The following is a 24,048-nucleotide window of genomic DNA, read 5'->3' as shown; positions in this document are numbered from 1 at the left end:
AGGGAGGGGGGAGAGAGGGAGAGAGAGAGGGAAAGGGAGATGGGGAGGGGCGAACAGAGAGGATAGATGAAACAAGATCAGACATAAGCTGATAACTGAACCTGGTGATGAGTACATGAGGGTTCATTTAGTATTCTAATTTTTATGTTTGATATTTTTGTAGGGGCAATGAAGGGGTGTGCAAAAAGCAACTCTTACTCTTACTTCATGATGCTGCAACAGTTTGATTGAGACTTTTAATGAACTTGACATTTTGGTTATTTCTAAAGTCAAAGTTTCAACTTAACTCTGTGAGGCTTCCAACTCTCTTTACCCTCTCTTTCCATACAAACCAACCAACATTAGAGATGACCCAAATTATTGCTGCTGGATTAGAATTTAGATCTATCTAGTACTTTAGGGGGCTTCCCTGGTGGCGCAGTGGTTGAGAGTCCGCCTGCTGATGCAGGGGACACGGGTTCGTGCCCCGGTCTGGGAAGATCCCACATGCCGCGGAGCAGCTGGGCCTGTGAGCCATGGCCGCTGAGCCTGCGCGTCTGGAGCCTGTGCTCTGCAATGGGAGAGGCCACAGCAGTGAGAGGCCCGCGTACCACAAAAAAAAAAAAAAAAAAAAAGAATTCTTCTACTTTGTTGCTTCAATATCCTCAACATGTGAGTCCTCATCCCACTGACATCTCAACCAACAGGAAGAAGAGATCCTTTAAGGACGCTTTCCCAAAATCGTGGTATACTTCTGCTTATATCTCACTGGACAGGAATTTGTCAAATTACCAAAGGGAGGCTGAAAAATGTAGTCTTAATATATTGTGGGTAATGTGACCAGTCATAAATCTGTTTAAAAGCACAGAGGGGGTTAAAAAAAGAGAGAGAGAAAAAAAAAATTAAAAAAAAAAAAAAAAAGAGAGAGAGAGAAAAATGATTTGATCCAAAAAAGTTTGACTCAGTATGACTAGAACTGATATTGGGGGAGAGTAGAAAACTATAATCGTTTCTTAACATTTCACTAATAATATATACAAAACTTCCAACACAAAATATTGTGGATATCTGCAGCTAACATTTTTTAAGAGACAGACAATTGAACGGGCACTTAACTTTATTTAATCCTTAGCCTTCTCCAGAGGTCAGTATCATAATTACACCCCACTTAGAGAAGAAGAAATACAGGAACAGAGAAAGAACTTGCTTAAGGTCGTGTAAGTTGCTAGAAAATGTCAGAATTGGGATTCAAAACCAGGCCATCTAGCTCCACTATATTATTTACTCACCCTCAAGTATGGTTTTTACAAAACCAAGGGAATAAATAAAGAGGCATGAATGGAATTCCGAAACAAGAGAACCAACAGAGAGAAAAACAACATTCCTCAGGATGTTGGGGAAATGAAATTCCAATATCACAGCTGTTCCCCTACCGTAGGTCATAAGACTCCAGAAGAGACTTTTCCAAGAAGATAAAACTGACAAAATATCTGAAGTGTCTAAAAACTGAGGGGAAATTTAGACAATTAGGGAAGAATTTAGAGCCGAAGTAGTAAGTATATACAAAACTAAGAAAACAGAAAAACCAAGACAACTAGTAAGTAGGGAAAACAAAATGCTGAGCAAGGAAAAAAAGTAATCATGTAGTATATTACATGGCTCAGCTATAAAAGGCATTTGCATAGTCTAACAATGTAGATACTAAAAAATGATTTTCAAAATTACCGCATTATTAACATACTGATAGGACTGGGGAATGGGAAATGGGCATGTGAGGTGAGACAGAGAGCGAGAAGAGAGCTAATCCTACCACAATGCTATAATGTCTATGTCATGTCAAAAGATAAGGCCTGCAACTGAAAAATTTTAAAAAAGCATTATCTTTATATTCCTAGATATGGAAGTGATAAGAATCAGACAGAAGATGTAGAAGCAGTTATCTGTAGTACAGGAAATAGGCTGGAGAAGGGGATGGATATGGATTTTCAGGGAGAACAAGCCTGTAGAATTTTTTAACTTGATCTAAATACACGCATAAATAATAAAAAAATAAAAACATTAAAAGAAGCCCAACATTTAATTCCAAAACACTTTTATTAGGTGTGTGGGGGGCAGGGAAAATGGGTGTCTGCCCCTAAGGAAAGGTGTAAGAACACTCTACTGTTATGTTACTGCTTGCTGAAGACAAAAAGCATTTAACAATCCTGTAAGTTACTTAGCTTCACTAAAACAAGACCTAAGAAATACAAAGTACTCTGTAAATGCGGGATCCACTAGTAAATCTAAAGTTGTTGATGAGCACAGCAAATACGATTCTAATTACATAATATGAAATATACAAACATATTCATAAACAGATGGATGGTCAATAAAGTCTAAAGTGGGAAGTATCTTTGGTAGAATTTTGGCTAAACTTGATTTTCTTCTTTGTTCTCGCATGTACTGTTTCAATTTTAGACAAAACAAATCGTTCTTCAAAAAAATGATAAAGCTATTTTCTCAGAGGGAAAAAAAGAGAAAAAAAGTAATTGCTACTTAACTGGATAATTACATGAAAAAAGAACATCAACATGGCCCTGATAACTATCTCTTTGATTAAAAAGTCGTTATTACTTTAAGGTCTTTATCTTTTTAAATCACTCACCGACTGAAGTACCTATCTCTTACCACCATGTGTCACTCTTACAGTACAAATAATTTTGCATTTCTATAGGAAGGGGGAAATCGTTTAAAAGCAGATTTAATTCCCCACCTAAGAAGTAACATTATTGAGGACAGGAGTCTTAAATACTATAAATACCTGGGAGCAGCCTACAAAGTACTCAAAATGCATTTATAATTTTAAAATAAATATTTATCAAACTTAACAAAAATGAAAACAAAGCCTGAATACAGTAATCACACACTTTACTGAAGCCACCCTATCAGGAAGTAGTATGCATTACAATTCTTCGAGTCACAAATTTAGACAGCCATTTTACAACAAAGCAAAAAAGAAAACCTGTGCTCTAAGTCACTAGTGGATGGGAGCAGCACATGACGAGTAATGTTTCCACATGAGGTAAACCCGGGTTGCCTGGTTAACAATCAAAGAAAACTGCATTTATGCTGATCTAAATGTTAAGGAACTAAATGCATATATGAAAAATTTTTAGATTGAGCTATTTATGAATAAGCTATTCATGAATCTTGATTTGATCAGTATACTACGATTCTGATTAAAGTACAAAGATGCAACATAATAAGATAATAATAGACGTAATAGCATCTCCACCCTATTTTGCACAAAGCTAGATAAAAATTCAGTAAGTGGTTGGCGAACTGATGCCATCAAATGTGTGAAATTTGGCAACAAAAACCCCAATTTTAGCACATTAACAGTACACATTTTTAAACTAATGACATTTTGGCTGGCTTTGTTTCCAAAGTCTACATGATTTAATGATGTGATTTCTTACCATAAGCACATACTTTACTGCTAGGAAGCAGAAAAATAAGAGAAATGGAAAAATTATGAAGAAAATCTGACAAACACTATTTAGATTTTGATTTTTAAAAAGGGTATAAAGCTGCAAACATAAATACCCTTAACATAAAGAACTTACTTCATTAAATAACCAAATTTTCCTCATGTAAATAAAATAAGGGTGACTAGAATATCTGAGCATTTAAATTTTTTAAAAGTGTAATTCTTTGACAATAAAGTCATAATCATAATGTACAACTTTTCAACTTCTGTTTTAAAAGGCACTGCTAAAATAATTTTCACATTCAAATTAATTTTATAATAAAATAACACAATGAAATACCAATGATTACATTTAACCTATCAATGTTATGGAGACTTCTGTTTTAGCAAAAAATCATAATTAAAATATGTGTTTACTTTGATTTGTTGGCTCAGTATGCATTGTAATGAAATATTAATGAGTTTTAAAGTTCTGCCAAATTCCCCAATCCTGAAGACTAAACTAATAAGATTCAACAATAATGTTAAGAGTTTACTAGACATTTGCACTTTGTTCTTAATATATAATGCCTTGTAATTTTCATTAAAGTATGACTGAGGAACAAAATTAAAATTTCAATTAATTCTCTTAAGAATTTCTAAAAACAGTAGCTATGAAAACAAAAGTAAATGCTTTTTCTTTTATTTTTGAAGTAGTTCACAGGTACATTAGCAAGCCTCTCTGATTAATAGGGAAGGAGTTATATAATTTTTTTTTACCAAAATGTACATAATATTGACCTTTCCTTTGATGACTTTAAGACATTAAATTGATCTTTAAATCAGTCATATTCAAAATTCTAAAGTAAATGAAAGCAGAAGCTGAAAGTTCTAAACAAATTAAAACTCAAAACTCATATACACTGACTTGCTAAACTGTTCATTTCCAGGAACTTGTGTTTACTAACTTTTTCAGAATAGCTAAGCCCTGTATTCACTAAACTCAAGTGGCAAGTTTACTTTTTAACTGTTACATAAAATAATCAACATTTAGATGAATGGCTAGCAAAAATAGTCTCTGTATTCAACTTTCAGAAAGAGGGCAGGATGCTATAGGAGGTTTCAGTAGATAATGCATAATCTCCAAATTCATGTCAAGACTAATTTAAACTATGCCAATTAATTAGTAGGGGAAATATGCTTTCTACATGTTAAGTTACTGAATATTTTTAAAAGCATCTGGCACATATAACTCTGGTATAATTCACTTTTTACTATAAGATACGTGGGCAAGTAGTCACAGTGACTAAACACACTGGTGCAGATAAGGGCATTCCTTATTAAGTCAATTAGAATCCCAACAAGCCCGAGCAACCCAACTCTGTAATGACAGAGGAGACCATTAAAGATTAAAAGAAAGAAGAAAATGAAGACAAGAAGAACAAGAACGCCCTTCAGCAAGTACTTTAACAAATAAATCACTTAGGCAAAGCCGAACAAGTTTTGAAACGGCCTGCTTTGACAGATGTTCTCTGGAAAAGCAAAGGCTTTAGGCAAAACGAATATCTTTATTTATTTTTAAAGCCACGAAATACTAGTAATGTTGTTTCTATATTTTTCAAATATTTTAATTTTTTAGAAAATGCTATTTACAACCATTGTTCAGGGACCTTCCCACCCTGCCACTTCAAGATACTCATCAAGGGAACTTAGGTTCACATAGATTTGTCCCAAGTATAAGATTAATCACAAAGCAACTTTACTCCCTAAGTTAGGGAATAAAACTTTCTAAAAATTCATAAAACATCAAGAGTCACTATTGATGTGAATTCACATTCTAAAGCTGTAAAAAATCACATACTGCTTTCACAGGAGGGCCTGTTTAGAATCCATGCTATAAAAGCCCCCATTTTCACAATATGAAGCAAACTTTAAAAGACAGAGTTCTTACATTTCTCTGTATGAATAAGATCTGCTGACTGTTGACATTTATGAAACTCAAAATACAGGTATTTTAGATAAAACTTGTTTACAGGAAATGAAATTCCAGAAAATGATCATGCAAAGTGTACTTACCAGTGCTTATGCCTTCCCTTCACCTAACGCTTGAATTCTAGGCTTCCACACACTTTTCTATCTTTCCAATTAAAAACGCGGCAGCCTGCTACACTCCATAAAATGGCCGTATTGTTTAACCAAGAAAAACATGTTAGAGATTGAGCTGTCACTTTTAAAAGAAAAATAAAATAAACAATTGCTTCTTTGTGGTGAAGCATAAAACACTTAGGCTGGCATTTTAAATCATGGAGCTCCCCTGGACGTTGCTATTGCTCTTCAAGTAGTTGTAGTAAAACTTCCGCCACATTCTTGCTTTCTGCATTGTGTCTCAGTAGAAACAGATCAGAACAGGCTAGCAAACAACTCCTTCCTAAATGTAAGCTCTAATTTCTTCTTCTGCAGTGAAATGAACCAAGTTTCTATGCAAAAGAATGAGTGACAGTATGCCCAGCCAATCAGCTTGGGGTTTTTCAGGAAAATCACCCCTTAATTCATTCAAAATTAGGTCATATGACACTATTTGAAATACTATTGGCTTAGAATGAAAGTAATGTTTGACTCTACACAGGATAAGGCCACCCATCTATGCGTCCCTGGGCTGAAGATGCCTTGACTATAAACGGTACTGTGAATTAAATACACACACACAGGGGAAAACAAAAGAATGTAGCCTTACCAGAGCTTCCCAACTATTAAAGGGCCGGAGTTCTGTTATCTTCTGAGCCTTTTTCTGAGAACACTGAGGAATCAAAGTAAGTTCACCAATTGAAGCATCTTGAAGGAAGTGAAGAATTTTACCTTTATAGCCATCCTCCATTACTTCTTCACCACTACTATAGTCCTCGTCTAATGAACTACCGACATCAGAACCTGAATCATATTCAGAGTCTTCAATAACTCTTTTAGGATTAAATACAGTTTTTTTACGTTTCTTGTTAAAACCATTTTGTGGTTTCATGGAACATTTCTGTTTCAGTTTTGTTTTAGCTGCGTTTTTAGGATAATTTTGACTCCTTGAAGAAACTTCTTTTCCATTTGGAAATTCACTTGGTGAAGCATATTGCATATCTGTGTACAAAGACAAAAATAACTACATTAGAAAGATATAAATTAAATATAAATATAAATTAAATAACTACATTAAAGATAAAATTAAATAAAACTTCAAGTAAGAAAATGATTTATACAAGTATTCATGCTTCTTTTAATACAGAATTCAACTATAATTTATTGTTAAATCTTGATATACTTTAAAGAGAAATACTGAAGTAGAATCTGAAGTTATACAATGAATTGAAATAGTTTCAAAAATAGGTGACAACTTTCTTAAACGAATTAAATATAAATCCTCATTTTCTATCAAAGATCCTGAGAATATAAATGGCAGCTGCATATACATAAGATGTCCCAGATGTTATTTAGCAGCCACACCCCCAGGCCAAAACTGATGGGTGTAGCAAAAATAATGCTCATCCTAAACTAAAACTATCCACAATATGACTAATTTTTCCATCACCCATCCCCACTTCTAGGTTCATCATTACCAAAAATCATTTAAATATGTTATTAAAAAGCACCACTACTTTATCACTGATTACACTATCATATTCCATGGATTTCTAAGATGCCTGTGATCGAAGGTACACTTATTTTATGTACTAGTAAGAAATACGAACAGTTACTCTATAACACAGTATTTTGTTATTTAGAATGTTTATGTTTTACTCAGTCCAAGAGCTTTTAGACTTGCATATTATCATACATTCATTCTTGTACACATATTAAAAAGTAAGCAAAATAAATTGAATATTCTTCACATTTCTTCACATTCATAATCTTTCCCTTCTTTTTTCAGACTCAGAATTGGTGATATTGGTGGTTTTCTTTTCTCCACACAATATCATTCTCTGTGCCATCGAGAGCATTTGTTGTGTAGCATTTCCTAAAATAATTTATTAAAAACAGACAAAAACAACAAAACACCTAAAGCCATTGTGTTGGCCTTTTAAAAAGCTGGCCTTCTTAAGGATGTTGCTAAACATGTGTGATTCAACTCCTCCCCACTACTTCTCTACCCTTTGGTTCCTAACGTTAAAAATGTTCCACTATGGGATCAGGGACTTTCTTCCATGCCAGTGATAACCATCTTATAAGTTTCTGATACTGGTGCTTTTGCTATTCATGTAAGTGCAGGCTAGGACATCTACGTTATAGTGATTATAAGACACCAGCAATTGTAAGATCTTTCCTAAGAGCTGTTAAAATGTAAAAAAAAAAAAAAATGTTTCTTTTGTACTCAATAAAACATGGTAGTTTATAAGTAGACTTAACTATCAAAAAAAAGTTAGCCAAATAGAAAAAAATGTTTATTGTTTCATTCTACACTGCAGTAAAGAACAGGCCAAAACATCTGGGAACTGGTTTCTAACATCTTGTGCAATCCCATTCTCTGGTTATTAGCTAATAGGTTTACTATTTTCTTATATACTAAGATATAATATATTGGGAAATATGAATTTTCTGTAATGACATAGAACAGATAATTACCTTGGTCTTCCGCAAACACTTTTAAAGATTCTAAAGCCTCTGTGTACATCCATTCATGTTCCTTGAGTACTTCCCTTAATTCCTAGAAATAAGTCATTGATCTTTTTATTAAAAATCTAAAATTAACAACTTGTTGAAAACTTTTATGCTCTTTTAAAAATACGTAAATCACCTGAAAACTTAATAGAATTCATATCTGATTATTTCACACTTGTTTTTATGTTGCTTTACAAATGCTTTCTGTATATTTAATTTCACTTTCGTAAATTGCTTCAAAGGGAGGGAAGCTTGATAGTTTTTGCATTTCTACTCTTGCTATGAAGTGCTCTGAACACTAGAGTATGAAAACATGTTTGCTCAATTAAACTGCAACATGCAGCTAGGCTTTTATAAACTGCCAACTTCAAAACATGTAATTTGAACATATGCAAAGAACCAGTATAGCAACAAGACTCTGCATTCAGCTCATCAGAATTTAGCAGATGTACTACCTGTACATATACTGAATAAATCAATACAAGTGTAAATGTATTCCCAATGTTAAACAAATAATGTGTTTTCAAGTACAATAAGGTGATTAAACACAAGGATTTTTAGCACTGGCATGCTTGGCATGGGTCTTTACTGACCCTGAAAGTATTTTTACTATCTATCAAATACACCAAAGCTTATTAAGACACTGAAATACAGTATTACACTTTAAAATTCTTCATGAAAAATTTAAAGGATGAGAATATAAAGAAAGCTAAAACAAGTGACTTGGGATTATAGATGGCTTTGTAGAGGATCTGCATTTTATATGAGATGACAGTTGTTACTACAGTTATGTTTGTTATGATTACATGATGTTACCATTATAATGCTGATACTATAGTTAGCAAATAAGGTAAATAAATAATGTAAACTAGCAGTACAAAGATATTTTATAATATTGATAAATAAGAATATTTAATCAGAACAGTGCAAAACTCACCCTAAGCTTTTCACATGGTTGATCTCAAAAGACTATTTTGTAATACAAACATTTAGTACATACTGATTAAATTTCTGCACATGACTACTCACCTCTTTATCAAAATTGGGAAATTCCTTTTGCAATTTCAACACAATACTTTCCTGTTTTTCCCAATTACTGCTAGATTCTGCAGACTCATTTGACTCCTCTCCCTAATGGGGAGGTAAAAAAGAGAACCAATTTAAGATATCATCAATAACAACAGTCTTAAGACAATCACATTTGTATTTTGACTTGATTTGGAAGTTTTCACATTCGATCAAGAAGAATCCAAAAATGTTTCTTTTTGTTCATGTGAAAATGGACAAATTTATATCTTAAGGATAAAAAATATTACTGGTTTAAGATCACTCAAAAGACCTTGACTACATATCCAGTAACTCACACTTCACTCATACAATGCTCAAAATAAGCTAAATCTGCTAAAACAACTAGAATGATCCTCAAACTAACTCGAAATAATTCAGGTATACTGAAGTCTCTCCAAGCTAATGGCAAAAACCGAACCAAACCGAACCGAACCGAACCAAACCAAAACACCTCATCCGTGCTGACAATTTCATATCCTCTACAAATTTCAAATACTGAGAGAAAAAAAGTTTACTTTTACTTCCGTCTTGAATTGTTTAAATATTAACTGCTCAGTCACAACAAAAGTGACACAATGACAAAGAAACTTATACAAAACTAAATAATATATAAATTAAACATTAATTTGGGAACTGTGGCTACTCATACCCACTATCTCTTTCCTCTGTCACTTAACTTCATTTGAAGAAACTGGTTAAAATTCCACATTTAAACAAAAAAAGATTCCTTGGGCTCATATATAAGAAAAACCTTGCATTTAGTCAATCTAAAAGCATTTTTCTACTTTGCTAAGATACTGTACCACAAGCTATACAAACATGAGAGAGAAAAGCACGGTTTCATATTTTCTCTTTTACCTCCATTCTTATCCAACAACAATACTATTTTTTTCTTTCACTAAGAGAGAAATATCTAAATTGTGAGCGATACCTTTCTTGCACACAGGAATAAGATGAAGTTCCACACAACAGAGACATAAGATGGTATGCAAGTTAGGAGTAGGAAGAAGAAAACTAGATGTGTTTTTGTAATAGTAAGTGGCCTGTGTCGGCTGCAGCACAGAGACCGTGGATATGCTATAAAGCTTAAAAATTAGACCAGCGCTAATATTGCTTAAAGGTCTGGAGTGCCAAACTGAGGTCAGTCTTTATTCAGAAAGCAAGAGGATTTTGAGCAGGGGAACAATAAAACATTAATATTTGGAGAAAGCATTTCAAAGCCATCAAAAATTCATACCGCCAACCTCGCTTTGCAGATGAAGACACTGAAACTCGAAGAACAATCCTTTTAAAGGTCACAGATGGATAACAGCCAGCTGAGGTACAAATAGAAACTTAGGTGTCTAACCCTGGATCAGTGTTTTTCCATTACCTAAGTGTTTCCTAAACTTTAGTCATTCACATAGCACATTCATGATTTGAAATGAGTCAAACGTCATCAAAGTATGAATAAACAAATTGCACATAAAACTGAATATTATTCAGCCCTAAAAAAAGGAATGAAGTACTGACACATGCTACAACATGGATGAACCTCAAATATATCAAGCTAAGTGAAAGAAGCTAGACACAAAAGGTCATATATTTTATGATGACATGTATATGAAATACTCAGAATAGGTAAATCCAGAGACAGAAAAAACTGACTGGTGGTTGGCAGGGGCTAGGGGGAGAAGAGAATGGGGAGAAACTGCTTAAAAAATACAGCATGCTATTACTGGGTGATAAAAATGTTTTGGGACTAGATAGGAGTGGTAGTTGTACAACACTGTGAATGTACTAAATGCCGCTGAATTTTTAATGGTTAATTTTATGCTATGTGAATTTCACCTAAAGAAAAAAAGTTAAAATATTTGGAAAACAGTAAATATCTTTTGGGAATTAAATATGTGACAGCACAAATTAAACATTCAGTAGGTCGTGTGCCGATTTGCTCTTTGCTCTCGGATCCCACACTTCTATCAGCTCTGCTAACACCTGGTGACTGAAAATACCTATGCAGTTCAGTGGTTATGCCCGAGCTTTACAGAAGCCAGGTGATACACAACCTTTGGGCTCAAATCGTCTTAGTGGGTCCAGGGGTTATGAATCAATCCTGTGGTTATCTTTCTGGTTTCAGAATGCAAAGTTGCAACTGACAAATTTGTCACTGCCAGAAATCCCACATTAGCTCCTTGACCCATGGATTAAGGGCCATAATTGTAGAAAATACCAAATCTAAGGCACTAGCATTGTCCCTCTGAAGAAGCAGCAGCAGCAACACCATATTTCTGAGGTAACTGCAGAGACTGACTCCATCATCCCAGATCTCAGGGTAATGTGCCTCCGTGGCCTATACAAAAGCTGCATGGGTCATAGAGAATTAGTTTAGATTATCATAAACAAACAGGTGACGACCCCAACTGTAGCTGCCAAACCAGCTGCTAATTTTACTAGAGAAAATCAATATAACTATGAGACTATTACTCTAGCAGTAATTAGAAGAGACTAGTAGAAGCAATCTGCTTTTGTCTGGGCAGGGTCAGTGATGGATACACCTTCACTGTTTTCAGAGCTATGGTGAATCTCCATCTCTCTTTCATAAAACAGTACTCAAGGACTTTGATAGTTTTGCACAGTCCACAGTATATCACTTTGATCCTCTACACTGAAGACGTCACACAGATTGGACTTGATAAGCAGGAAGCAGTGGCTATTTTTAGATGACCTTAGTAAGAAACATGCATGCTAGAGTAGAAAATAACCACCCTCAAATCCTGGGCCCACCACTTTCATGAATTATACAGGGGTCCAATCTGGAGCATGCTGCAAATTCCACTCCGGAAAAAAAAAAAAGACAAATGGCTGGCACTGGTGCCTCTGAGAGAGAGGCACAACACTTCAGTGGGCTTCTTTGGATCCTGGAGGCAATGTATATATATACTTCAGTACAGTGTGTGCCGCTCTGATCAGTTTATGAAGAGCCCTTAAGTCTGTCAGGAATGGGGCCCAGATTAAGACAAGGCTCTGTAGCAGGTCCAGAGTGCAGTGCAAGGTCCTTTGCCACTTGGGTTTTGTGACCAGTAAGTAAATGCAGTGATTCCCAAAGAATCTGTGGCTCATAAGGATGTTGTATTGAAGTCTCTGGAAATCCCCAACAGGAAAATCATGGCAGACACCCATATGGCTTCAAAGAAAGGTCCTGTCCTCTTCTGCTGACAACTACAATCTGTTCCGCTATAACATGACACATCCATTTCCAAAAATTATTGCACGTGCAAAATGATGAAAATAAAAGCTACCGTGTTTAAGAAAAATTGTGTTAGAGGTATAACATTCAAAAACTTCATTAGTGACACATTTAAACAAAGGAAGAAACCTTAAAAGAAGGGTAGCATAGTTTTACACGTTAAATGGTTAAGAAATACGTAAATACTAAAATAAATATGAACTCAAGTTTGCTTGGGGATGTTAACATTGCAAGAGTTGTAGCTTATGAGTTACTATGAAATGGTAGATGAACGGTTATTTGAAAATGAACAGTTATGGAAAGGTGTGACTCACTGCCCTTGTGCTATCTCTGCTGTATGGCTGAAAATATACATATTAACTTAAAAATAAACAAATAAATAAAATCAATAAATGTCTGCTAACTTTGCTAGCCTCCTCCTCTCATATTAAAGCTGCCTGGGGCTTCCCTGGTGGCACAGTGGTTAAGAATCGCCTGCCAGTGCAGGGGACACGGGTTCAAGCCCTGGTCCAGGAAGATCCCACATGCTGTGGAGCAACTAAGCCTGTGCGCCACAACTACTGAGCCCACGTGCCACAACTACTGAAGCCCGCACGCCTATAGCCCGTGCTCTGCAACTGCAACAAGAGACCACAATGAGAAGACTGCGCACTGCAATGAAGGGTAGCCCCGGCTCGCCTCAACTAGAGAAAGCCCACGCGCAGCAATGAAGACCCAACGCAGCCAAAAAAAAAAAGGATAAGAAAAATAAATTTAAAAATATATATATTTAAGAAAAAAATAAAACAAATACAGCTGCCTGTTAGGTTCAAGATTCAACTGGATGCCATGAACAACTCTCCTACTATGTTCAGCATTAAAGCCACTATCTTCAGTAAAGAAAAGGCTGAAGTAAACAGTAAAACTGTTTTCAACAACATTTAAAACACCTGATAACTTTACTGTTAATCTGTCATGGTGTAAACTTCTGATTTTCATTGTCACTGTCATCATCATCATCTGCATCCACATGGCCTTCAGCAGCAAATTGTTCCAAGTCTACATCTTCATTTTCTATCCCCTCAAATCCAACTTGTTTTCCTAAACCAACAGTTTGTTGTGAATTTTAAAATATTTCTCTGAAGGTTCAAGTTCTTCAAAATCAAAAATCAAGGCAAGAAAAATTTTCCACGATACATAATGCAAACACTCTTTTGTTATATCACTCCAGGCTTCTAAAATGGTGGCAATGGCCGCTCCAATGTTAAATCTCTTCTAAAATTCTATAACCATGTCTGCATTCTCACCTTCAATTACAGTAATTAGTATCTTAAATGTTCACTTTAAATAGTAAGCCATAAATGCTGCTAACACATTTTTACCACGAGACTGTATGAGAGAGGTGGTTTTTGGAGGCAGAAGAAAAAAAGCCTCCTTCAACCAATATCTACTGCACTTTGCAGAATTCTTTATGATCAGATAAAGTGGGAGAAAAATCTTGAACTTCTTTTACAGAGTTTACATAACTGTTAGAACCAGCTGAATGTGAACAACTGCTTACAATATAATCTCATTGAAGACGGCAGCACTGTACACAACTTCGGGCAGTGCAACTTATTGCCCATTTTGTATAGAAAAGATGGTTAGAGGTACAGATCAATGATATACCATGGACAACAGCCAAGGAGAAGAACAAGAGTGGAAGATCGGGGAAGAGGTACACGGTTGGACTTAGAAGTTTTTCTGAGAACACAATGTAAGGGTAAGAGCATCCCACATGAATGTTCGGCAAAGGTATCTATTGCATAGGAGTTTTTAATAATCACGTGGACAAGATGATTCATTCTCTGAACACGAAAATAAGACTGGATGCATGCTTGGATGCGCTTGGATGCATGCTCAACGTGTCTATATACAAACGGCCATGGCAACATGGACTAAGTTTGTGCACACAGATCAAGGTAAGACTTTCTCACACCAACATTTATCTGGCTACTGCTACTGGTGAGTACCTGACCTGCCAAAGCAGAGGCCAACAATGAGTTCCCATGACAGCACCATACCTTGGGAGATGTAGTCAACTGTCTGGTGGCAAGTTGATTAAATTCGACCCCTTTCATCACGAAAGGGACAGTAACAGAAATCTACTCTGAGTATGGATTAGCCTTTCCTACCCCCCTGGATTTGGCAACACCAGTTATGGATTGAATTGTGTCCCTCTAAAAGTCTTATGTTGAATAATGCCCAGTACCTCAGAATATGACCTCATTTGGAGACAGGGTCTAAGGTAATTATTACTGAGGTAATCAAGTTAAAATGAGGTCATTAGGGTGGGCCCCTAATCCAATGACCGGTGTCCCCATAAAAAGAGGAAATTTGGAGATGGACAAGCACACAGGGAGCATACACTGTGAAGATAAGGCAGAGATCTACAAGTCAAGGAAGACCAAAGACTGCCAGCAAATCATCATCTGCATCCACATGGCCGTCAGCAGCAAATTGTTCCAAGTCTTCTGTGGTTAGATCATCAGGGTGGGACTCTAGCTCTCCAACAACTCATTTTCTATCCCCTCAAATCCAACTCTAATCAGCGAGTTAGAGAAGGATGGAACAGCCTTTAGGAGGAACCAACCCTGCTGATGCCTAGATCTTGTACTTCTAGCTTCCAGAACCGTGAGACAATATATTTCTGTTGTTTAAGCCACTCAGTTTGTGGTCCTTTGCTACACTGTCCTTAGGAAACTAATGCATCATATACAGATATATAGAAAGCTTAACTCAGTCACAGTATACTGTGACACAACGGTCAACGTTTCTGGCCAGGGGAGCTAATTTCACTGGAATTCATGGAATTCACTGATCTCACCATGTGCCTCAATACCTAGAAGGAGCTGGCATACAGAACAGTGGTATCACAATGAAAATTCAGAATGTGAACCTGTTGATAACACCTTACAAGGCTAACATGCTGTTCAACAGATGTACAAGCAAAGTAAGTGCTTTGAACCAGCAATCAATATGATGCTATTTCTTCTACAGCCGTTATACGTAGGTCTGTAAACTAAAACGTGGGCCTAGTCTCTTATACTAGTAGCTCCTCACACCTAAAACTCAAAGAATTTTTCCTTCCTATCGTTATTAGTTCTCAAGGCAAGAATACTTCTATGGAGGGACACAACAACTATCCCATTAAATTAGGGTACAGATTGCCATCTGCTATTTACGGCTTCATGCATCACTAAATCACAGGCAAAGGAGGAGGTTACTGTGCTAGTTGGGGTGACTGATTTTGATTACCAAAAAGAAATTGTGCTGTCATGAATACAGACAGGGAGGACTATGTCTAGATTCACTGGGAGGCCTCTTAGTAGATCTACTCCATAAAGTAAAAGTTAATGGAACACTAGAATAACCCAGTAAAAGCATAACCACTATTATTTTTAGATAAGCAGTTAAATATCAAAGGAGTCATCTATAAGAATTATAAGTAGTTGTCACTGAGGAGTATGAAATGGTGCTGGTACTGGTAACAACTGTTTTACGTAAGTGTTGTTCAACCATATGTATCTATTAAATTTTATGAAATAAAATTTAAAGTATATTTTCCCCAAAAGGTACTTTACCACACCACTAGAATATTTTTAAAGTTAATTTTATAACTCAGAAATAAGCAACTAACACTGGATAAATTAAAAAGAAAGCAAAACCAGTCACAAATGAGATGCAACCATAAATTTTCTTAGTTGTAAGAGAGCAGACTGATTCACTGAGGTGCATTTTTAGTATGTCCACAGACTCAACAAATTCTGTGCTTAAGCAACTAATTTTGATGTTGCAATTCAAATTAACTCACTTGATCCAATCTCTTCTTTTTCATAGATTGATCATCATTAAATTCATCTTCCTCAAATGGCTCTGAAGAAGAAGATAATTTTCTTTTCCTAGGTCCACCACCTTCTAAAACAGAGAAGAACATTCAAAGTTTGCACAGATATTATAAGAATCATTAATGCAAAACAAAGGCAAAAATGTTACTATAATGAATATACTTGTAGACAGTTCTCTTGACATCAGGCCCAATGTAATTTCTTCTACATATGACATACATTCAATAAATGTTAACTGAATTGAAGGAAAAATAAACAGAGCCTCTTTTCAGTCTTTCAGAAGTAGAAATCACTGTAAAAATGTACTTATTTGTAAACCATCACATTATTTAATGCTAAAAATACACATCTTTAAATTGAAAGTAATTCTATAATAGGAAGAGGTTCTCCCCAATGCCTGAATGTTTAGTAGTGAAAAAAAAAAACTTGAGCCCATCAGCTTATCTGAATAGCATCAGATAATTGTCAGTAATTGTCTACTGTACCAGGCTTTGCAGGGGACTTTTATAAACTGCTGTTCATTTACTTTCCACAAGAAACCTACAAAGTAAGTATAAACTCATTTTACAAATTAGGAGGAACTGAGATACAGAGAGCTCAAGCGATTAATGCTCTTAACCTAAAAACAAGAAAGTATAACACAAGAGAGGGCTGTATGACAGTAATAGGAAATCTGCACATTCTGTTATGACTGAGAGAACTCAATCTACATGATCTGGAGAGGCTATGTTGTGTAATTTTTACTTTGTATACATTCATATACTTCTTCAGTACCTTCGCTTTCAGAGAGCAAATTCCAGAGACATACTGCAGTGCTAGTATGAAAGCAGTTGCTGAAAGTTTACAAAGGTTTAAGATTTCAGTATTAATTATATCAACTATTAATTATATCTAACTATGCAGTTAGAAATAAAACTTGTAGAAATATAATATTGAAAATAAATACAGACATGACAGCTTTTAAGCTGTTAGCATGAAAATTTCATAATATGGCTATAACAAAACTGAATGCCATCAACATTTCAGTGTATAGTAATTACATGCTTTAAGTATGCATGCTTAAATTTTTTCCCCTTTGTTTCATAAAGTGAATGTGCATTCTGCATATGCCAACTAATTGCCAGCATCCACTTTAAAAAGGGGAAAATATAACCACCACTCTATCATCTATATATGCTGGGGTTAAGTGAATACCATTAGTAATATCCTAATATTCAAAGTCTGAAAAAAAGCTTCAAACTAGGTGATTTATGCCATGTCACCTAGACATGTTTAATCCTTTCTTAAAAAGAACAAAAGCTTTTTCTTGGTCAATAAAGAATGTTTCAGCCCTAAGTATCTGTTTATATATCTTTCTGTGGTTAATAATATGGCATCAAATTTTTACATGTTTATAAAATGGCTACAGACATAAATCTGCAAATATATGTGGGAGAAAACACATAACTAAAAATTTAGTACAAAAGGTTACATAAGAGCACACAATGCTTAGTTACCTACATATATATTTATAATTATTAACCAAAAATTGTGCATGTATCTAAAGAAAACAAGTTAACATTCTATGTTAAATACCACTTCCCAATTACGTGTCTCATACATTCCCACCTTTTTTGGGGTGCACCCATCATCAATTTCAGGAAGAAAAAAAGTAGGTTAGACATGTACCTCACACCCCAAATAAAAATATTTTTTCCTTAAATTCAATATTTAAAAATAAAAAGTAAAACATGAAACTGCAAAAAGAAAATATGAACAAAGAACACAAACAGGCAGTTCAATAGGAAAAAAAAAAGAGAAAAGATGGTCAACCTCATTAATAACTAAAGACAGGTAAAATAAAGTACCCTTTTTTTATTCATCCTAAGATTAAAAGGACAGTTGTAGCAGACTGTGGGCAAAGAGCCACTTCTAAACATTATAAATTGTTAACAGTGTTTCTGGAAGGTAGTCTAAATAATACATCTCAGAATTTTAGATGTGTGTTTCTTTCAGTCCAACAATTCTTCTTCTAGGAATTTATTTACAAAACTGATGGAGAATGTTTGCTTAGGCGTACATAAAAATTTTTTAATTAAGTATCTAAGTGCCCATTAATAAGCTATTACACAAGTCAGGATACACTTTTACAAAGAACTGAGTAGACTTTTAGAAATAAAGAAGGTTACAAAACAGCAAAAATAACAGGATGATAGTCACATAAAAATGTTTTGCCTACTCATACATATATAGAGAAATGGAAGAAATAGCTAGACTCCTGACAACATCAGTAAATTCATATTTTTACCTTTTAAAGCAGGGTAAAATTTCAGATACACATTTTTGTTTTTATAACTTATTCATAAATGAAAACTTTCAGAAGGCGATGCAAAAAAGATACCCTTATTGTTTAACATGCAGGATGATACTGTCTATAAAAGATTGTAATTTGTGGTAAAACCAATGTTCAACATCAAGATTTGTGGAACTGTCCAAGATGTCTTACAGGCCTTTTGTTGGTGAGACAAAGCTGTCATTCTATACATTACCTCTAAGTGTACTATTCTAAAGATAAGGATGACTGATATATGACTATCCTGTCCATTCTAAGAGGAAGCATGGAAGTTTACTTAAAAAAAACAAGAAAAACCTGATTTTTTTCTTTCCTTGTAATTTGACACTTAACACTAAAAAAAAAAAAAATTATATCAGTCTAGTATAAGAATGAGAATAAAAAAACCTCAGCTTAAGTTCAAACTTAATAAGGACTGTAAACTCCATGAGGGCAGAGGTTTTGTCCATTTTGTTTTGGCATGTACCCTCAGTGCCTAAAATAGTATCTGGCATCCAACAGTAGAAGCACAATAAATATCTGTTAAATTAATGAATAAAGTGGAATGACATAAATTGCTCAAGAGAAAAAAGATTAGACACTGCTGTGGAATAAAGTTATCCAACAAATTTTTCAGTGGAAAGATTCTGGAATACTGAGATATTATGAAGACAAGAAAGAACATGTAAAATGCCCCAAACCATTTAGCAACTCAACAAATGTTAACTGAGCCTACCATTTTTCAGGAACTTTTACAGTAGGGATACTGTCATGAAGACACACTCAACCTTCTCCTGTACCATTTCCTATTATCAGACGGCCCTTAAGAACAAAGAAAGGCTAACATGTACTAACTATGTGCCACTCACTATAAGAAATTTACAATAACTTTATCACTTCTTCATAACAATCTAAGAGTTTGATACTATTATCATACTATTTTCCTGCAATGGAGACAGACAGAAAAGTTAGGCAACACTGCCCAAGGTTATACAGCTAGTAAGTAAAGGAAAAGGAAGAACTGTATGATTTGGTTATGAATGAGAGATCATGTGGATAAAATATCATCATCTTTGGATCCACTCCAATACAATCTATTTAGGGGGGTAAATATGAGGTAGATAATTGTTGAAGAAAGATGATGGGCCCATGAGAACACATTATGGTGTTTTCTATTTTTGTATAACTACCCACTTAGGAAAACGGGCGCTCATTCACACTGTCGATGGACACATAAATTGGCAGAACTTTTAAAATTAACACTGAAGTGCATGTTCAATTTTAAAATGTGCATACCCTTTGATTCAGCATCCTAGTTTGAAGTTTAGCCTATAGAAATAATAACATAAAGATTTACTTACAAGGCTATTTACTTTTGTACTACAGTTAATGAAATAATGTAACCATAAATGCGAATTAACAGAGAAACAGTTAATAAACTGTTTATTAGTAGTCACAGAGGAATGTTTTGGAGGCATTTTTTCATTAGATAAATCTGATTGCACTGACAAGTTATCCATGGTAAATCATCAAATGATTTTTCTTAAAATGTAAACCAATACTATAATCATATTCTGTAATCTAATGTGTGTGTGTGTTGTATAATAGTGTGTAGGTTTGCTTTCATTCCTTAAATTATTTGGTAGTGAGATTATAGGTTATTTTTACTTGTTTGGTATGTACAAAAAAAAAATCTAGATAGCATTTACTAAAAAAATAACTGGAGGTGTTTTTTATAATGCAAGCTCCATTAAATGTATTTATTTTTGTATTCTAAGCCTGGATTACAGAGTAAATATTTACTAAATGTAGGAATGCTGATTACCAGCTAGGACGTTCCTTAAGACATTATGTTCCTGACTCAAATTTATGTAAATAAAACTATAATGCAATTAGCAAGGACACTTAAGAAAGAACACATACCTCCCAAAACTTCACTGATATGAGATTTGATCTATAGAGAACAAGCAAAATTACCAATGAAAAAACTGCCCCCTTCCCTTTTTGGGGGAAAAAATATCAACCTAGAAAATCCAGTTCCCAAGTAGCTTTATGACCTCGGGTAATTCCCTTAACCTTTTTTTTTTTAAAACTTCTTACTCTTCACAATTTTCATCTAAAAACCCTGAAGCTGTTAATACCTCCTAAGGTTCCTCTAAGAATTCATGAAGGAGCTTGGTAAATTAAAGAGTAATATTAAAATGAGAAGATATTTATTATATAACTAGTTAAGTCAGCATGGCTTGAAACAAAGTCAGGCATACCTGCATCACCAAACATCAGCAAGGCAGCAGCAATTGCTCCATCCATAGTGCTGGTTGATTCAATTAACTAACAAAATGAGAAAAGATTAATGTTTTAAAAATAATACTTTAAGAATTATTTCACAAAGTTACCAAACATTGAAGAACGAATATATTAAATATACAGAGTGGAGAAATATACATACGTATTAGCTTAAGTTCATTAAATCCTATGATAAATTTTCAGAAAATCTGGTTTATCTAAAAGGTCTGAACTTACCTAAGCATATCTTAAAATATATTAGATTTATTTATCACCACTTTAAAGCAAAAAATAAAACATAGTCTATGTACAGTGTATTCAAGGTTTTGTTATTTTAATTGCAAGGCTGTGCACTAAAGTCTCAAAAACTTCCTACCTATGAGTGAGTTCAGGCACTGTGTGTGTGTGTGTGTGTGTGTGTGTGTGAGAGTGAGAGAGAGAGAGAGAGAGAGAGAGAGAGGGAGGGAGGGAAAGGGAAGGAGAAGGAAAGAGAGAGGGAGAGAAAGGAAGGGAAGGAGAGGGAAAGAGAGGGGAGAAGGAGAGAGGGAGGGAAGGAGGGAGAGAGAGAAAGACACTGACAGACATTTAAAATAAACCACAATTCTGGCATAATTTTTTTTTAATCTAATACTTCTTGAGTGGGATAAAGGACTCTTGAAATTTGCTCTATTTCTAAATTGCTCTAAATTAAATTGCTTGAATTTGTTCAAGAACATATTAATATATGGCTTACATAATTAAGTTTCAAAATACTATTTTTTATACTATTCTGTAACATTTTGGATTTCAGAAAAAACTATCCCATATTTTTCTCTTGCTATAGTTTCCTGTATTTCCAATGAGCTACTTGTTTTAAAAAGATCTCACTTTTTAAAATAAGCTATTTTTGTATTAAATTAAATAGCCTCAAAACAAATTGATAATGCTCTTTTCTATACTAGTTTTCCTCATCTTGGATCCTCAGATATCCTGTAAGCCCCTCATTTTCAAAATAGTCAAAGCATATTCTTATCAAGCCTAGGACTAATTTATATTTTATAACTTCCTAAATTACTTTATGTGGGTCTAAAAGCCTCTGTAGAGTAACCTATGTCACCTTTAAATCTTTTGAAATGATGGGAGATCACTTGAAATCCAGATTACTTCAAGAGAGTGCTGTTTTGAGCAAGTGATAGGCTAAATTCCCAAGATTTCAGATACTACTGAAATACACATACAAAGTTCATTTATTGAGATCAATCCTATTTTTCCACTGTAATTATAAAATTAAAGATCAATGTTTCTATAGGAAATAAATCCCCTTGAACTACCTGAAAAACTGGCAATCAAGCTAAAGTATTTTTAAACTGAGATTTGTTTCTTTATGTTGAATATTTTACTATTCCATCATGTTTATTCTGCTGAAAGTTCTTTCCAACACTTTTAAGTGTTGCTACTAGTGGCTACATCTGTTCCTTCTTTTTCTAGGAAAAAAACCCATTGGGAGGCAAATTATGCTACTAGAAGGGGAAAATATAGACCCAAGATACCATTAAAGTTTCATTTAGCTAACAGTAAGAAGGTATCAAAATGATCTGGGAAAAAAAGCTTCATATTAAATACACCAGAGAACAAAGGAATAATATAATCTACACTTAAAGAGTTCAAACTAGCAGGCCTAGGACCATTTTTGGTTCAGACATATTTTGCTTGACCTGAATGGTATCTTTGGTTTTGTCTTTCTTTAGTTACCATAAAAAGGAATGAGTACCGATACAACATGAAAGAACATCAAAACCTTATACTAAGTGCAAGAAGTCAGTCATAAAAGATCACACATTCTATGTTCCCACTTATATGAAATGTCCAGAATAGGCAAATCTATAAAGACAGAAATTAGTGGTTGTCTAGGACTGGGGGAGGGAAATGGAGAGTGACTGCTAATAGGTACAAGGTTTCTTTCTGGAATGATTAAGATGTTCTAAAATTAGATTATGGTGATGGTTGCACAACTTTGTAAATATGCTAAAACCCAATAAATTATACACTTTAAATAGGTGATCTTTACGGCATGTAAATTGTATCTCAATAAAGCTGTTAAATTGATGATCAACACAAAATAAAAATCCAGTCTTTTCATTTTATTTGAAAATCTGAATTATTCGATAAAAACAGGCTGTCACTGATTTCACATGGTCATATCTTACCGAAGCTAAGGAGCAGCTACCCCTCTTAGAAAGGGTATGTGCCAATGTCCACCACTTCAGAGTTACCTGCCAAGCCCACACAGATACGGTACCTCCTATGCCTCAGTTTGGGGAAGGGGAACTGTCGGGCAGGTGGGTGGTGGTGATGATAAATACAAAGGCGAAAAAACTATGCACCTATAATTAAATGATTCCCCGAAGATCATTCAATTACTAAGTGGCAGAGCTAGGGATAAACTATTTACTAACCTTCAGAGATTTATTCTCTATCTAAAACTTAATGGAATGGTGAGTTTTTATTTGCTCTTATAATAAGACATAGATACCTATAACAGTCCAACTACAGCCACTTATTTTGTTTCTATAGTTCAATCAATCTTTCTCGGCAAGGGTGCTATTGGCAGCCAATTCTTCTGTTATGCAGGACTGTCCTCAGTATTGTAGGGTGTTTAGCATCCCTGGTCACATGCACTAAATGTGAACAGCAACTCCTTGTTATTTCGGGGGGAAAACAAGAAAAAAAGCCTCCTGACATTTCTGAGTTTCTAGTGAGAGGTGGGGGGAGGAAGGTTGTCCCCATTTTAGAACTATTCAAACACAAAAAACTTCACAACCTATGTGAGACACAGAGAAGCCCAGATTGTACTATTTATAGGTGAATAAACCTCACCTACTATAAGACTCAACAAGTAAATCTCTGGCATTTGCCTTTATTAAATATTAAAGTTAATAATTATCTTCAAACATAAGATATCTTTAGAAAAATGACTATCCACTAAATACAGCACTGGATATAGGAGACATTTTAATCATCAATACAACTATAATAACCAATTACTATAAAGGGGTATAACCTTAAGTAAATCACTGTCACTTCTCTGTGGAAAAAGTTCCTTCAAGGTCTGAAGTTTAGCATCTTTAAGGTCTTCCAATTCCGAAAGGTCTTCCAATTCTGAAATATCATTATTATTTCTACCTGCCATGGTAGGAAGGCCTTGGGACTCTTCATCTTCAGATGGCTCAGAACTAAAAAT

General features: G+C 34.7%; 1 protein-coding gene across 6 annotated transcripts in view; it reads right to left on the bottom strand.

Annotated features, from left to right (window-relative positions):
* The window catches only part of SMARCAD1 (SNF2 related chromatin remodeling ATPase with DExD box 1), a 70,328-nt gene that overhangs the window by 23,000 nt on the left and 23,280 nt on the right, over positions 1-24,048 (bottom strand). For 3 of the 6 annotated variants that reach the window (XR_003434969.1, XM_027116927.1, XM_027116926.1), the window contains exons 4-9: positions 23,869-24,040; positions 20,807-20,873; positions 16,198-16,301; positions 9,098-9,199; positions 8,033-8,114; positions 6,162-6,553 (exon numbers count right to left, since the gene is read on the bottom strand). Coding sequence is in view for 4 of the 6 variants with exons in the window: in XM_027116927.1 (XP_026972728.1) it covers positions 6,162-6,553; positions 8,033-8,114; positions 9,098-9,199; positions 16,198-16,301; positions 20,807-20,873; positions 23,869-24,040 (919 nt within the window). In the remaining 2 variants the exon portion in view is untranslated. Of the gene's footprint in view, positions 1-5,503; positions 5,896-6,161; positions 6,554-8,032; positions 8,115-9,097; positions 9,200-16,197; positions 16,302-20,806; positions 20,874-23,868; positions 24,041-24,048 lie in introns of those variants that run through there. The other 3 variants (XM_027116929.1, XM_027116928.1, XM_027116930.1) reach the window with 2 other exon arrangements.

The sequence above is a fragment of the Aethalodelphis obliquidens genome, unplaced genomic scaffold, assembly GCF_003676395.1.
Source record: "Aethalodelphis obliquidens isolate GAN/ISIS:26980383/991018 unplaced genomic scaffold, ASM367639v1 scaffold17, whole genome shotgun sequence".
Lineage (NCBI taxonomy): Eukaryota > Metazoa > Chordata > Mammalia > Artiodactyla > Delphinidae > Aethalodelphis > Aethalodelphis obliquidens.
The sequence above is the reverse complement of the archived record's forward strand: the minus strand, read 5'-3'. Positions and strand labels throughout refer to the sequence as shown.